The 18,246-nt window shown below is 30.9% G+C and overlaps 1 protein-coding gene and 1 long non-coding RNA gene across 2 annotated transcripts in view; both read right to left on the bottom strand.

The window, feature by feature from the left end:
- Positions 1-794: 794 nt before the first annotated feature.
- On the bottom strand, positions 795-4,247 carry LOC142341006 (uncharacterized). Its single transcript, XR_012759103.1, has 2 exons — positions 4,004-4,247; positions 795-1,202 (listed from the first exon to the last, which is right to left on the bottom strand). It is a non-coding gene; the product is annotated as an uncharacterized LOC142341006 (long non-coding RNA).
- A 3,749-nt stretch (positions 4,248-7,996) lies between these two features.
- The window catches only part of LOC142341330 (uncharacterized), a 58,626-nt gene continuing 48,376 nt past the window's right edge, over positions 7,997-18,246 (bottom strand). Inside the window, exon 5 of the mRNA XM_075392256.1 lies at positions 7,997-8,179. Within this exon, the coding sequence (XP_075248371.1) occupies positions 7,997-8,179 (183 nt within the window). The remainder of the gene's footprint in view (positions 8,180-18,246) is intronic.

Genomic DNA, 18,246 nt, shown 5'->3' with positions numbered 1-18,246 from the left:
TATCCAAGTCATAGGGTCCATTATATTGTCTAGTCATTAGTCTAAAATTGAATTCATGTTCTTCTTGTTCATCATCAGATGGCTTTGCATACTTTACTGTATCAAAGGTGTTAAACTCAATATTGGGATGCATGTTATACAGTGTCTCTAATGCTTCCAAGAACTTATGATCATCATAAAAACTACTAGTTATCATTATTTGATTATACTTCATATTATGATCTAATCCTAACTCATTAGCTTCACTCGCCACTTCTCATCTACCAGTTTCTTTTGTCTAACATTTTCTTTATGTTCCTCTGATTCATTATGTATATTTTTATCTTCATTTTCAGTATTACGTATAATTGCTCTTTTTTAAGATCATTTTTCTGAGAAGCTGCTTTGCATTATAAAAAATTGACAATATATGTGGTTTATCATCTGTTAATAGAATATTAAAATCAGGTTTGTGTTTTTTTCACAATTTGTTTAATATTAAAAAAAACTTTTAATTAGTGTCGGTCCAAAAAATTGCTTACACTTGAGCTTATCGAAACTGATCGTCAAAAAGAGGTTTTCTTCTCAGAACAAAAATTTTGACAAACTCAAGAGCTATGTTGGTTGTTTCTGTGCTACGCACAGTCTCACACGAGCCGTCTTGTTGCGTGACAGTTTTGATGGCATTATTTAGTAAAGGAAGTCGTCCCAGAACTTTTATACAGTAAATTCAGACAAAAATTATGTTTCTTGGCAAATCTTTTTTACATGCCATTTAGTCATTTCGCGCTTCGTGTCTCCATTTAAGCAAAAAAAAATGTATAAAACTTAAAATTCTAAAAGGCATAATAATTAAACATAAAGAATTACAAATTTGCATCTCTTAATTTTACAGCCGGCTCATTTTGATTAATATTGCCCAAAACAACAGAAATGATGAAATTGAAATAATTTTATTGGAGTTTGATTTTTGCAGATACATTTGACTATATGATTGGCATCGCTGATTTTGGTTTTTGTTTTCATCATCTTTCTTTGTTGAAAAATGGTTGGAGCACTGTACTGTACAATGATGGGCACCTTTAACGTAGTATGAGCAGTCGAATGTGATTCCGGGCGAAGGGGGCCACCAGCCGACTGTGTGTCTGGCAGAATTGGAAGGGGCAACAGATTGCTGATGGCAGAAAACTTGGAGCACGGCACTTGACACTGCATGCTCGTATCTAGCGAAAAATTCGATTATAAAACTTGATGCATTGTTAATTTGATGCTGGCGAATTATCCTTAAGCTGCCTCAAAGTATCACTTCACTAGGCTATTCTGTCAGATCTGAGTGGTGTTTGTGTTGAATTAATTAATAACATGTTCGTAGGTTTTGAATAAAATTTATTATTCAATTATAAATTTAAACCATTGCTTTCCGCATAAGCAGTTATAAAAGAAATGTGCAGAAGTTATCATTTTAACCCAATTTTAACTCTTTTTATAAAGTAGAAACAAAATTAGGAATAAGTAGTGTTTGAATTGAGATTTTTGCCGTTCTCACGTGAAATAAGGGACAGCAGGGTTCGGGAAGTGTTTTGGGTCGAAAAATGTTGGGGTATATTTACATGACATTTTTTTGCCATTTTTCTCACGTTTTTTGAAAACAAATTTGAATTAAAATAATATTATATTAATTAGGATTATATTAATTATATTAATTAGCTCAGAGAACGCATATCTTTAAATTTTTTTTGCAGTTTTTGTTTATGTAATGCTGTTTTTTGTTTTTTACGGCGTTGCACACAGTAAATTTTTGCTAGAGGCGAGTAAATTTACTCAGATTATTAATTGTATTCCGCTTTGCAAAACTAATAAATGAAAGAGAACATTTCAAATCGGATTTTGCTCCGGCTATTGTTTTTACCGTCTTTAAGCATTTATTTTCTTTTAAAAGGAGATAACATTGTTTCTCCTATGCATTATGTAGATGAAATGCCGGCCAAATGAGAAATGCCATTTTCTCGAGTAAAATTTGGTATCATTAAATGTTTTAATTTGAACGTGGAAACGCTATATTATGCACACAAAATTGCATTTCAATCAGATTTTTGAAGGAGGAATTGAACTCAATTGACATTTCTATTGAGACAATCTTTTCATATAAAACTCATGGTTATATTTGATAACTGACTTATTTCATGGAATCAATCAACAGCAGTTACACTCGCCAAACGATTCAATCAGTATGACGTCAACTTAGCTGCATAGCCTTATATTTACTTTTAAAAAGATTCAGGTAGATTGATTATAAGATGCTGGTAAATATAACTAATTTTTGAAGGTAAACTGTTCTTTAATGCAATTTGCCTAAATTCTAGCTGCAAGCAAATGGCAGTAACTGCAATTCTATGTAGAATTACCAACAAATTACCAGCAAACAATTTTCTAGGTAATTCTACCAGCAATTGGCAAATGAAAGTTTGCAAATAGGTAAGTTTACCTAGAACTGTTTTGCAGTTTAAACTCTAGGTTAACTTAAATAGAATACACCTAATATTTGAAGGTGAAAACAGCTAGAATTTTAGCAGCAGAACGTTCGCTATATTGTTCTAACTGCAATTTGCAAATAATTAAATCTGGTAGAATTACCTAGGAAATTTAATTGCAGCTAAAAATTTAGAAGGGTATAGCTGCCAAATCTAGATAACTGGAAGTTAATTGTTCCGACCCCCACATTAGTGGGGATGGAGGAACTATATACTCAAATGGTTTTTTTTGTTCAATCAACTTTGGCCGATCGACATATTCATCGTAGAGATTTGTGATTAGTATCATTAGAAAGCACGTACATCCCAGAATATGGAAATAAAAACTTTTTTTCAAATTTTGCTTTTTACAGGGAGCTTTCTAGATTTAAAATTTTGCGTATATTTGACATTTTTTCTACCTTTTCAGTAATTTTTGCTGGAATTTGGCTAAATGTTGCTAATATAATTCAAAATAAGTTAAAATTTTTAACGGTAGAAGGTTATTGTTACCGTTAGAGAAAGAAGAGCTTTGTTGACTTGTCTGATTGGAGATTTTTTGGCTAAAAATTTTGTTAACATTTTCCAAATTCAGACATTTTTTATCACAAACTGCGCAAAAAATGAATTTTGGTCAATTTTGCGTAAGTTTGCCGAAAATGGAGACCTGGAAACCGTTGACGCAATCTCCGTAAACTCCAAAGGAGAGTCAGTTGAAATTCGGCGCCCTATATAAATCTTGTGGAATTCAAGTTTTTCCGTTTTTTGCAAATTCAACTCGACAATTATACAAAATGCATTATCCTTTTTTGATTTTGAAAATATTTCACTTAACAGTTGGTCTAATTAGCAAAAGTTTTAAACATTTGGGTGGTTAGTTGACGCGCGCCAAAATCAGCAATAGGTTTGCTATCATCATGGGCTCTTATAATCAGAAATTTTGAAGGGCTGAAGGACTGAAGAAACTGACAAAAAGTACACCGAACCCCCTACTCTCCACCTGAAATTATATAATCTGACGCGTACCTGGCTTGACTTTGGCCTTCTGGAGATTCAGTAGATATGACAAATTGGAAAAACTTAAATTCGTCATTTTGTTTGCTTGCATTATAAAATCAGTCACATAAATTTGGAACGCAAGCAACCCAGGTCGAGGTGGCCAGACCGAATTGAGCTCTGATCAGACCATCTTCGAGCGCACACATATTCTCGGTGCGCTCGAATTACATGGTCTGGAAAAGGCTTCGAGCGTACTTTTGTCTGGACTGGACAATGGTCTGGAACTTGCCTGATCAGAGGCCACTTTGGTCTGGGACGGTCTGATCAGAATCCATTTTGGTCTGGACCTCAACCTGAGAAACGTTCAAAAAATCGAGGCATGCAAATGAGCATCGTTTTTCCAGATATCTGAATGATCTGAATTCGGACTTTCACCCTTGAAACGTTCGATAGCTTTGTACTTTATGGTTCTAACTATAAATTATGAGTTCACTATACGAAGGCTAAACGCCTACCTGTTATTAAAGTCTGCAGGGAGTGCGGTGCGGTAACTGACGGCGTCGAGGAACTCTTCGTATGTGGCCTTCAACTGCCTAACAAGAGGGTCTCGGTCACTTATCATATGGAGGAAGAGGAGGACCTGGGTGTAGCTGCACCCTCTTGACTCCGCTATCAGCCCCGTCTCATTGAACACATTCAGAGTCTACGCATTACATTAAAGACGTGAACAATGTGGAGGTATGACTATGTGAATGTGTTCAGTTGAACTTGGAATATTGATTTATGTTATGAGATAAGGACCACGATACTTTGATTGTTTATCCAAGATTTTGAAATACAGTATTCGTAAGTATAAAGACGTTAAACAAAATTGATTTATAATAAATACAACTGGTTTCCTTTTTATGAACGTGTTTCCAGACAGCATAATAGTTTTCACACAATTTAAGAGCAATTTGAATAGAACAATTTTGGATCGGTTTGAGTCCATTTTCAAGTGACTCGAAAAATAAATAGAAGAACTCAATATTGCTTCGGATTAATGATTTGTGTTTTGCTTGTATCAAATTAGACCGTTTACAGCAGATCACGTAGAACGGGAGCTTTTTATGTATGCTGGTATAATATGATAAAGAAATAAATACTTCTGTGAATATTTTCTTCTTACCCCCAACTTTGAGAGGTAGAAAATCTACGGCAGGGGAGCTTTTTTGCTAAGACACCTGCGACCAATTTTGTGTTGCGTAGAGAGCTAAAAGTAGTATCATCCACAAGCTCTAAAAAAGCAATCAATTTGGTGAGTGAGAAAATGGTTTCAGAACATACTTAAGATTTTTTATTGTATATTTGCAAGTAGCTTATTCTGAAATTCGTTTAATGGGCGAACCGATGTCTAATTTTTGATTAATTATTTTTTTTAATCTGCAAACATGTAAATTAAACTAACCACTTGGTTAATGTTACACGTTAGAAATTTATTAATCAAACATTATTTTTTTCTAATTTATAACAAACTAAGGTTTGGTTTTCGTAAAATAATTTAATAAAAAATATGTTTAAATCCTGCAACCCTTCTGTCTCTTGGAACTCTTTCGTGTCGTTTAAGCATTTCCGCTGTAACTTTTTGTTTAAATTTGGTCTTCGACGTTTCTTTTCTAATTGTAATTGGAAGTTTGTTCCATTTTCGAATAAAGTTACGAACAATTGAACCATTACTCCATTTTGACTTACATTTTTGTACGTTTTCTAAAAATCTGAAATGTTTATTAGAGCGATTTCTTGTTTGTTGGAGAATATTGAAAAACCTATTTAAAGACACCCGCGTTATTTCGAGCTCTGCTGGAAGAATTTTAGTCTCCAGAAGTAGATCTCTGGCAGTATCGTATTTGGTTTTCATAAAGCAAACTTTTATTCCCCAGTTTATCTGTTTGTTAATTCTGTCAATAGAGTAAGATGGTAAATTTTGAAAAAAAAAATGCGCTAAAATCTAAATGAGACAAAACTAGTGATTTAAAAAGATTTATTCTTGTTTTTAGCGGTACCTGATAACGAACCAAATATAATGATCTGATTGCTGAAGCCATTTTACTGATAATCTTATTTAGTTGATTTTGGTATGTCAGTTCCCTATCAATTATTACACCTAAATATCTACATTTTTCAGATGCTTCCAATCGGTGTCCCTTGAAATCGACAGTTTTAATGATCGGCAATTTTTCATTCCTGAACACCATTAACTCCGTTTTTTTCTCATTCAAAGTTAACCTGTTTTGTTTCATATATTGATCTGTCTTGTTTATTGTATCTTTAGCTATTAGCTGCAAATTTGCTTCGTTCTTTGCATGACATAGAAATGCTGCATCATCGGCAAACTGTAATACATCACAATTCATGATACAGCTTCACTGAAATCGTTGACATAAAGTATAAAAATTAGAGGCCCTAAGACAGTTCCCTGAGGAACACCGTGATTTATGACAACCCAATCTGATTTTGCTATCCCATTTTTTACACACTGTTTTCTATCACAAAGGAAAGAGTTTAATAAGATTCTTGCATTTTCTCCAATTCCATACCTTTTTATTTTGTTCATAAAAACATCTATAGATATTGAGTTGAAAGCCTTTGCTAGGTCTAAAAAGAGTGTGACAACAATTTCGTTTTCGTCAACGCATTGGTTTATCTTTTCAGTTAATGAAATGATAGTATCGAGACAGGACTTTTGCTTTTGAAAGCCGAATTGATTCTTGTTAATCAGACCATTAAGAGTTAGGTAGTGAGTTAGCTGTTCAAGTAGTAATCGCTCAAAAATTTTTGCTAGAGTTGGTGTGACTGATATGGGTCGATAGTTTTCTGGTTTTAGTCGGTCTCCCTTCTTATAGACAGGTGTAACATGCGCTGTTGACAAAATTTTAGGAAACGTGTTTTTGTTTATACATTCATTGACGACAAATTGTATATGAGTTCCAATAGACAGTTTACTATCTTTTAGCGCCCATGCTGGTATATAGAAAAAAATACCAAACCTAAACAAAAAGATGGCATCAAATATAGCTGACTACAGTTTTCTGACATTTTTTACGTTTGAATTCTAGAGTTCTTGAGAAAAAGCATGTTTTAGCATGTTAGCCTATCGTGTTATTGTTTGTCGGCTGTAATTTTTGTCGCTATGACCTCATCTACCAGAAAAAGGAGTTTGTTTGCAATTTACTTCATATTTCAGATAATGTGTCTCACACGTTTTTCTTGTGCCATTTAAATCTATTTTTGAAATTCTTCTTCAGTTTTCCCTTACTTCAATCCGAATTGACGATTATGCTTTGTTAACATAATTATTTATCTCAAGTTCGAAATTTTGAAAAATTATATTTTGTTTCCATTGTGAGACTTTATTTTTGAGCTTTGTTTCTATTGAGTTAGTAGTGGATAAAACAAGGGATTCAACCACCAGCAAAATTTGTCCCTTTCTCCTAACGCTAATCGCGCATGTCGAATCGGGCCAAATTTTACTGTTTGTTGAATCCCTTGTTTTATCCACCACTATATTCACCACTATAAACACATACTACATGCACAATTTTGTGTACAAAAATGTACATAGCTAGTATAAATTATGTAAATCATCCACTAATATCCAAAAGTTCTCAAAGCTAGATTTAAGCCTAATTTCATATCTAATATGCCAAACTATACTGAAATAAATCAGGTTAATCATCTCACGAAGTTTTTTTTTCAATAGAATCGGATGGACTGAAAATAACTCAAAATTGCTTAGAACTGGATAATAAGAAACAAGTTTCTTTAAAATTTTGACTTTAACCGGGAGACGATTGATCTATGATGTTTAACTGAGTGATTCTATGTACCTGGTTACATTTTTGAGCCGAGTCTTGGGAGGTCTTGTTAAAAGGTTGACTCGCCTTTACCACGCTACGGCAGTACTGCTCGACCTTTCTTAATGGCAACTGTGGGGGAGGGTGCAATTACACAACTGCTTGAACACTTTTAATTTTAATTATTAGGCTGACTGAAGTCTAATATTAAGCTGACTGAACAATATTATTGTATCATTTGTAGGGATATCAATATTAATATTAATTTTAAATATATTTCTGAATAATCAATCACTCATTTATCATTTATGAAAATTGTAATTCTGTCATGCACCTAGATTGTAGCTGGCTATCCTTCTGAACTTCTGCCAAAACCATTGTAAGGAACTTTTTCCATTCTGAGTAGTAGTCTGTTGAGACTAGGTTCCTGGGATAGCTTTCACACGCTTGAGAGAAGTTGATATATCTCTGGATAGTAGAGTAGGAATATCTTTTATCGTTCAGTAGTTTTTTCCAGGGAATATTCTTATTGTTTTCTTGATGGTCTTGTTTCACTTTCCCCCATACGTATCCTCTGTCAGAAATTGTCAGTAGATATAAACGATTCAGCTTTCCCTCCATGTTATTGACTGTGAGATAAGACTCAAATTCACCAATATTGAATGAACTCCTGAGCTAATTGTGGAAAGATAAATATTCCGGAACCTTCACTTCAAACTTCTCCAGTGTTTCCTGATGCTCGTAACTTAGTAGGTCCTTCTTGAACTTGTAGAGGAACAACTGGAAGACTTCTGTTTTAGTTCGTTTTCCAGCGTCACTTTCATGTTCGGCGGTGTTGTCGGGTATGCATTTGTTCTCCTTACAAAATATAATCATTTGATTTGTTAAATTAGTCCAATCGTTTATATTCTCTTCAGACAAAGAAGTGGATGATAAAGCTCCAGTTATTAAAGTCTCGTCAAATGAAGAAAATTGTTTAAAATTTTTCGCTAGTTTTTGTAGTGAAGTGAAACTCATGATGAATAGCCAAAAAATGCCCTGGAGAATAAAGGTCCGCACATGGAGAATTATTCTAGAACATTCTTTTTTCTAGAATATTCTCACATGATTTTTAACTTAAAATTAGTTATCATTTCCCAAGTAATTACATGTTTTAAAGTAAAATAATAATTAAATCCTTCTATTAAATTGAATGATTTGTATAATCTATTAAAAATTAAATAAAGGTTTTAGTAAATACTCACTTTACTAGCTAATTTTTAAGGGTATCTTATATTCAAAATTTTCACTTGTTTTCATTCTGTTAGTGGTGGCGGCTTTCTTTGTCAATGGCGGCGGCCATTTTAGCATGACATGCACTTTTCATTCAATCTGCTAAGCAGTGTAATGCGATGTTAAACCAAGCTTGTTGACTTCTTATACTATTAGCTGTTGCTAAATATGAAAGAAAGCGAACAATAATAGCACAGTCAAAAACACTGAGATCGGTGGAAACACAGTGATTAGTGTTATTCAATGTCTTCTTGAATATTATACTTATAAACATGCTCTCTGAATTGATTTCTAGTGTGACCATATCTATATCTATGAAGATAAATACATAGTCTACATTTCATATTTCTAAATCTATATAATGATATATGTTTATAAACATAACACATACTACATGTTAGATATTGATCAGGATCAGAATAATGATATCCCAAATTTTCTATATAATCTTTAACCTTAACCATATTTTTACATACATAACAAGAATATTCTAATTCTTTACAATTATTACAACATTCTTTCCAAGGTTTATTTATACACTTTTTGCATTTCATTTTCATTTTTCGAAAAATTATTTTTTGATTATTTCCCTAAAAAAATACATCATGTCTCAATCAACTAATACTAGTGTCATAAACTTCTGTGATGTTTGTAATCTATCCTTTGAATCAAAGAAGGCTTTATACAGGCATCAATCATACGATCTCAAACATAAAGAACTATTGGAGAAAATGTTTGAGTCTGAAGAAGAGGAAATTTCGGAGAGGGTGTATAATTTGGATGAAGATGATTATGTTATTAAAACTAGGGCTAAAACTAAAACAGAAACTAAATCAGAAACTGAAGCTGAAAACAATATCTATTCTAAGATTAGGTTTATATGTAAAGAATGTCATGAAGAACTTAGAAGTAAAGTAGCTCTAACTATTCATTCATATAGTCACAATCGCATGTATCTAGAAAACACAGAAGACTTCGATATAAACTCAAGTCAGAACATGAGAGAATTTTATATTACTGATAAAGGTGGGAATTACATTGAAGATATAGATGACGCAACTAATTACTCCTTAGAAGAAATTAAAAACTGTCACCAGTTTCGTAAAGTTAAGAGTTTTAAATAAAAGATCACGGCTGAATGTGATTATAAGAAGAGAACCAAAGAAGAAATTAAAACTACTAAAATATTTTTCATTACTGATTATATTAAAAATAATGCAATATATGAATATGGTGACTTCAATCGGTGGCTAGATTTCGAAAAGGAAAAATATGAAGGTTATGGTTATGATTTTGAGTTTCTTGGAATAAGAAGTATTCAGTTAAACATTGAACCAACTAAAGCATCTATTGGTAGTTATATAGATTTACCTCCTGATCTCAAAAATTCTAAATTGATATTTAATATACGTAGTTATAAATACAAATGCTTACAACTAACTATTACTGCTTGGCTACATCCCGCTCCACACCATGCAATTCGAGAAAGTAAATATGTAGATAAACTAATTGAACCAAGACAACAACATGAAGATGATTTTGCTTATATAATAAGAATACAGAAATTGTATAGTATTAATATTTGGGTATACACACCTTGTGGTAATGGTAAAATAGAATTGTTTAAACAACTGGATGATTTTAATAAAGATAGAAAAGATGTAATAATACTAGTTTGGAGTAATGGTCAAATAAAACACTGTGCCCCAATAAAAAATATAGAAACCCTGTTAGTTCGCCCAAATAAAAATAACATAAAATATTATTATTGTGATAGGTGTACCTATTGGTTTAACTCACAAACTAAATATGACAATCGTATATGTAGCCACTCTTTCAAACCAGAGATTGTTTGTCCCAAGAAAAACCATTTTACTTTTATAAATGAACATAAGCGACAGAATATAAAAAATATTATAACTGCTGATATAGAATGTTGCATTGTTGAAGTCACAACTAATGATTTAAAATATGTAATAGCTGAACATATTCCAATAGCTGTGGTTTCAACCGGGCAAGGTAACTTCAAACACTATTTCGGTCTAGGCTGCATCAAAAGATTTGATAGAGATCTATTAGAAACAGAAACTGAGAATAATTTCAAACATAATGAAAAGATGATGTTCACAGAATAAGATAAATTATATCTTGAAACTAATAACACTTGTCATATCTGCAGCAAAACATGTATTAATAAAGTAAGAGATCATTGTCATGAAACTGGTAAATATAGAGGACCAGCATGTAAAATATGTAATCTAAGATACAAACAACAAAACTTCATTCCAGTAATATTCCATAATGACTCTGGCTATGACCTCAACCTACTATACAGTGAAGTCTTCAAACAGAATAATGATAAAAGAAAATCAGATAACATACCACTAGCTGCTGGTAAATCTAAGATGTTTAGCAATGGTTGTCTCAAATTCCTAGACAGTTATAACTTCTTAGCTATGCCTCTAGATCAAATGGCAAAGATATACGGATGTAAAACTAAAACATTATATCCATTTGAATACTTTGGTTTAGACTCCTTGGGAACCACGACAAAATCGTGTAATAATCTTATAGGTAATCTAAAAATAGAAGACTTCAAATCCTCTCTACATAATAAATTACCAACACAAGAAGATGTCGATATCTTTAATAAAGACAACAGTCATAAAACTGGTAAAGATCTAACTATAGAGTATTTACAAAATGATGTGGAAATATTAGACTACTGCATGAATGAATATGTTAAACAAAGTATGAAAGAATTCAAGCTTAACCCACTACATTATGTAAGTCTCCCAGGTTATAGTTTTGATTTTTGTTTAATGTCAAGCGGTGTAACATTAGATACTTTGCAAGATAACAAATGCTAGATGATTTTGTTGGAGCAAAAAGAGGTGGTATATGTGGAAAAATGGGAGATAGATATATAGATAACAGTGATGGTAAGACCATATGGTACATAGACGCAAACAACCTATATGGTTATGCAATGATGCAAAAGTTACTTTATAAGGATTTTGAGTTTAATACTACTACTACTACTCTAGATGTAATATTGAATACTCCAGATGATAGTGATCGTGGTTACTATATAGTTTGTGATATTAATTATACTAATGAATGTAAAGAGAGAACAGAACAGTTAGCACTAATGCCTAATAAGAGAAAGATAAATGATAATGAATTGGGATACCGACAAAGAGACAAAAGTAAAGCAAGATCCGAGAAATTAATCTTAGACCAAAACAACAAAACAGAATATATGGTTCATTATAGGATGTTGAAGTTCTATGTTAAGATGGGAGTAAAAGTAACAAAAATACATAGATTAATTAAATTTAAACAAGACTACATATGTAGTGATTATATACAAAACAATACAAATAAAAGAGCAACAGCTAAAACTGAAGCAGAAAAGGATGTATGGAAATTAATGAATAACTCATTATATGGAAGAATGTGCATGAATCCTCTACACTTCTTTCAAAGTAAGTTCTTGCTTGATGAAGAAAAGATAATGAAAAGTGTAAGTAAAACAACATTTAGGAATATAACTAGATATAGAGATTATAGCCAAATAGACTAAATAAAGAAAAAAATAGAATATGATTCTCCAGTATATGTAGGTATTACTATCTTAGAATTAAGTAAATTACACATGTATGATGTATTCTATAATATTCTACAACCATCCCTCAAAGATCTAACACTTCACTATATAGATACGGACAGTTTCGTATTAAGTTATAGTGAAGGTATAGTTAGTGATGAGCATATGGACTTAAGTAATCTAGACATACCTATAAAAACTAAAAATAAAGTCCCCGGCAAGTTTAAGCACGAGCTGGGAAGTAGGATTATTGAGGAATTTATAGTATTGTCCCCCAAAACATATAGCTTCAAAAAATATCCTAAAAACACTAAAGAAAAAGGAATAAGGAATCATAATAATGCTAGGCACATAGATTATTATGATGCATTAATGAATAATACACAGAGAACAGTAGATGAATGTAGAATACAAAAAGTTGGTGATAACGTGACAACAACAAAAACAAGTAAGATTAGTCTAAACACATTTGATGATGAAAGATTTTATGTAAATAATATTAAAAGCTATCCTCATGATGAGAATCTATATCTATTCAAAAGAGATTTAATAAAAATGATCCACCAAGCATCAGTGAAACTGCTTCGCAGATCATTAGATGGAGACAAAGACCTACTGGTTAATAATATTCTAGAACTAACCATTAATGATGATAGAAAGTTAATTGAAGTTGCTATTATATTATATAATGAGCTTTGCTAATTTTTATAACAAATAATTATAGACCTAATTCATTCATTACATCCATAGGGTTGGTAGTTAGTAAATTATAAATCATTATCTGAGCCATATACTTTTCCATACTGTCTCCCATGATTGTATTCTTATGTAGTGTAGCTCCAGCTATTATATTTTCATTATATTCTAGAAATTTTATTATCTTCCCAGCCCCATCTACATATTTAGAATAAGTTGAAATTATTAAATCATCATGATTTGGTTCCTTAATATGATCAATAAACATATCTATAGTATTACAACGTCTTTTTCAGGCTAAACATCTTTTTAGATTAAGAGAGAAGCTGTTTTCATAATCCTTTTTTACTCTTATTATAATTTTTGAAAACATATAAAATGATTAAACTAGATAAACTTATAGAATTAAACAATCTAGAAAAACAAAACAGAAGAAATAGATTAGAAGATAAATTAAAACAACAAGAATATTATGGTGAAATAGAAGAGTTATTTGATCCTCTAACCAAAACTATAAGTGAAAACAATGAACGGAATCTAGCATTAAGTGAACAAACATTAAGAGCAAGAGATTGGCAAAATCAAGAGTTAGATAAACGAACTAAGATGATTGGTGAAAATGCTTCGCAGATCGAGCAAGCTGCTTCCCAGTTTAATGAAACTGCTTCCAAGATGGGTGAAACTGCTTCGCAGATTGGTGAAACGTTAAAGGGGATCATAAAGCAAACTCAAGATTTAGCACCAGTTTATGATGATACAAAAACAGCCAAACTTCTTCATGACATGGGGGCTCAAACTAATCCTCAATCAAAATTAGAACTCGTAGATTTACCTAGTAGGAGATATAAAATGAATGGTGTTGATATAACTCTAGAGCAGGGTGCATTTTTAGTTAGGGATAATGTATATAAGTTTTCAGAAGGATTTACTGATTTTCTTACTAAAACAAATGTAACATATGATGATAAGGTTGAGGAAGATGAAAACAAAATTAAAAGGTTTTTAAAGGATATTAGATATGATTTAGGAAAAGGGGATAAGAAAAGCGCTAGATATAGAACAATAAAACGTATAATGGAGGTAAGAGATGATATATTTGGCAGGGGATTAAATGGCAACCCAAATAATTTAGTAGAAAGACTAGAATTATTAATACTAGAAACAAAAGCTGGTCATGATGGACTATATGATGAAATGCTAGATATATCTAAGCAACTATTATCTATGAATATTAGTAATCAAGACCAACTAGATAATTTTGTTTTTAACTATGGTAAATGAATAATGATGGAAAAACAACGACAATAACTAGCTAAAGAAGTATTCAGTCCTCAAATAACAAAGTATAAAAGACAAAGAATAATACCACTATATAAAGATGAAACATGGTCAGCTGATTTAATTGATAAGTCATCTCTAAGTAAATACAATAATAATTATAAGTTTATATTAACAGTTATAGATATATTCACAAAATATGCATTGGGCTATTCCTTTAAAGAATAAATCTGGTTTATCTATAACTAATGGTTTTAAAACAATCCTATCAGAAGGACGAAAACCAGAAAAATTATGGGTAGATAGAGGTAGTGAGTTTTACAATAAAACATTTAAATCTTTACTTAAAGAATATGGAACCGGCAAAGCCGCTTCAGGGATAGAGCTATATTCTACTTATAGTAATTTAAAGGCTGTATTCATAGAGAGATTCAATAGAACATTATTACACATAATAAATAAACCTATGTTCATCAATGGCGAAGTTAATTGGGTAAAAATATTAAATGATGCTGTTGTAAAATATAACAATAACATTCACTCAACAATTAATATGGCACCAGTTGATGCTTCTAATAATCCTGATAAAGTTAAATACACTTTTAGTTTTAAGAATATTAAGGGTAAACTTAACGTTGGTGATTATGTTAGAAATGTAGATAAACGTAATATCTTCTCTAAAGGTTACACTTCTAATTGGAATAGAGAAATGTTTAAAGTGAATGAAGTTCTAAAAACGCATCCACCAATATATAAAATAGAAGATATTAATGGAGAGATAATAGAAAGTAAATATTATGAACAGGAACTATTGAAATCTGAGTTTGATTTTGAATCTAATAATAAAGTTTTAGAATCATTAAATATATTTCTTAAAATAAATAATGACAAGAAACAGATTCAATCAAGCGAAACGTCATATAGGGAATGGAAACAACTTAACACTAAGTAAGGCTCGTGGGTTATTCCTAGAAGATAATGATAATGTTGATATGAAGGATACCTATAAAATTACAAATGTTCATCCTCCTAGAGATGAAAAAGATGTTGTTAATAAAGAGTATTGTGACAATAACTTATTATCCTCTTCTAAAGAAATAGACATTTTAAGTAGAAACATAACTGAACTAAGAAAGGGTGACTTTGATAAAGTTACAACTAAAACATTACAACTAAATGAAACACAAGTTAATGAAGAACTAATTAATGAGTTCATTGAATCAACAAATGAAGTCAGAAATACTTTTAAGTTTTGTAATAAAGTTGCTGCAGATACTATCTCTAAATATAATCAATTGAAGCAAGAATTTGATAATAATAAGTTTAATCAGAATATAACTAACATACAACTAGATGAAATGTTTACTAACGGTCTGAGAGAAATGAAAGAACACAATAAATCTCTTAGAGGTGTTATAGTACAATATATAATTGCTATACTTTTACAAAGTAAGTTTCTTGATAATAAAGAGAAAGACAGACTTGAGATGCATTATAGTTTTAATCAAGAAGATATAATGAAAGAAATAGAAAGAATTTTTACTAATGAAAATAAGCAAAGCAATGACCAATCCAACAGCACCGAGTGAGAGATTACTATATCCAGATTTGTCATCAGTATCAAAAAGATTGATAAACGAAAAGATTCAAGCTAATAAAAATTTTAACAACAATATTAACATTATAAAAGATATTAGAAGTTATTATGAAACTGAAACTAATAACTATAGTAAGAAGTTAAGTAGATATAAGAATTATATTAACATAGCTGAGATAACAGAAATAGTATTATCATCAATAGCAACAACTGCAACAACAACATCAGTTTCATTAACAGGTATAGGATTAGCTTATTCTATACCAACAGCTTTTGCTACAGCACCTGTTTGTGGTTCATTATCAAAAACAATTAATACTAAAATTAGAAATAAAATTATAAAGTATTCACAAATGTATATTTCAAATAAACAGTTTAGTGATAAGTTTAATAAACTATATACTAAATCAATGAATGATAATAAAATAGATAATGATGAGTATAATGAATTTGGTAAGTTTTATGAGGATTATAAGAAGAATAAGAAAAACAAGCTGAGTATTTTTTTAGATTAAAGATATTGGTGCTTAGTAATAACAATGTTTTTAGTAATAATAATATTAGTATTAATATTTATCCGCGAACAGACTTCGTCTGTGGTGAGCCAAGCGGTTACACCGATGGATAAATATATAATCATAATCTTAGTTATAATCATAATCATAAACATAATATAATCATAATATAATCATAATCATAGCTATAATCATAATCATAATCATAAACATAATCAAATAATTATCTTTTCTTTGTACCTAAGTATAACCCTCTTCCTTTTTGTACTACCTTTATACCTTCATCAGTAGTTGCAAATTTAAATAAATCAGGTGTAGCCGCTAGAGCTGCTTTAGGGTTTCTAGATGCAGCTGCACTTCCTATTTTACTTGCTATTTCCAATGCTCTTAATGGATTATTAGCAGCTTTTTTTTCAAAGTTAACTGTAGCCCTAGCAACACTTTTAAAGAAATCTTTAAGTCCTTCTGCTTCTATTGTTGCATCAGATACTGTCATTGATTTATTCTTTCTACATAAAACACAATTACCTTTTAACATTTTAGTACCTTTTGAAGTGATAGCTCCTCTTAAATGAACAGTACCACTATAATGTCTACCTCCAACACAATATGATCTAGTTTTGAACTTATTTAAAAGACTCATTTCTATATATAAAGAATAATGGAAGTTAAAAAGTATAATCCCTTTGTTATTATTAAACCCAAGCCTAGGTCTAAGCCCAAGGTTAGACCTAAGCCCAAGGTTAAGCTTGAAGCTAGAGGCTTGGCTCTAGAGAATAAAAAGAAATTAGACATTATTTATGCTAAAGGTTTTGTTAATACTAATAAGAAATAGTTGGGTGCTAACAATTAGAGCTGACTAGCTATAAGTATAAGCATAAGTATATGGTTATGTATATAATTATAACCATAACTATATTATACTATAATTATAAATTTTCGCTCGAGTTATATCTCAAATTATAATTATCGCTAGAGTTATATCTAAATTATAATTATATCTTTGACTTAAATTATATCTATGATATTATGTCTACCATCTTATTACCACCACTATTCACACTAATAACCTTTCTAGTTAATACTAATGCATGACATATAACATCTGCAACTGCAGCACTAAATTTAAAATTAAGTTGTATTGGTTGTGGACCTATATGATCCCTTTGATATCCAGTATCGAATACATATATTCTATAATTACTTTTGAATGTTCTATGATTTATATACGGTTTTTTATTATGTGGTAGCCCATTATAATCTTTATTAAAGCTAACAATCTCTTTAAAAGCCTCATTAAAATTATTGGTACCATAATTAATATTCATTCTATCCTCAGGATAAAACTCACTACCAATCTTACAATAACATTCAGTAACATTCATTATATCAAATGTATTTGCATCATGAGTTTGCTCATTAACATTATTATTTTCAAAACCAACTATAATATATTGTGGTCTTTCCATACCACTTTCCATACCTAGATCAAACAAGAAGTTAGTAGCATTGGGTACATTCTTATAAAATGTCTTTCTTTCAAAATAACTAAAGTCTACATTATCCTTTTTATTTAATCCTTTCTGCACAATAATTCTATTATCATTACTAGGATCAATACTAGGTACACACCATGGTATATCTCTAATTTCTATTTTACCATCATTATCAACTGCACCAGGATTAGCATTAACTCTAAATAGAGCTCTATCATTATTATTCCTTTTTAATATTAGTTTAAGTCCTAAACCATATATAATCTTTTCTAAATCATTTACGAAACCAAATAGATCACTCATCTTAATCATCATATACATATGTCCTCGTTGTGCAGCAATATGGTCACCTTTAAGTTGACTATCTCTATTGCCCTGATTTCTAACAAAACCACTCTCATATTCATCACCAGTACTAGTTAATAATTTATACATCAATAGGTTAGGATGACAATGATCTA

This window comes from Convolutriloba macropyga, chromosome 6 (assembly GCF_964194025.1).
Source record: "Convolutriloba macropyga chromosome 6, txConMacr16.3, whole genome shotgun sequence".
NCBI lineage: Eukaryota > Metazoa > Xenacoelomorpha > Acoela > Convolutidae > Convolutriloba > Convolutriloba macropyga.
The sequence above is the reverse complement of the archived record's forward strand: the minus strand, read 5'-3'. Positions and strand labels throughout refer to the sequence as shown.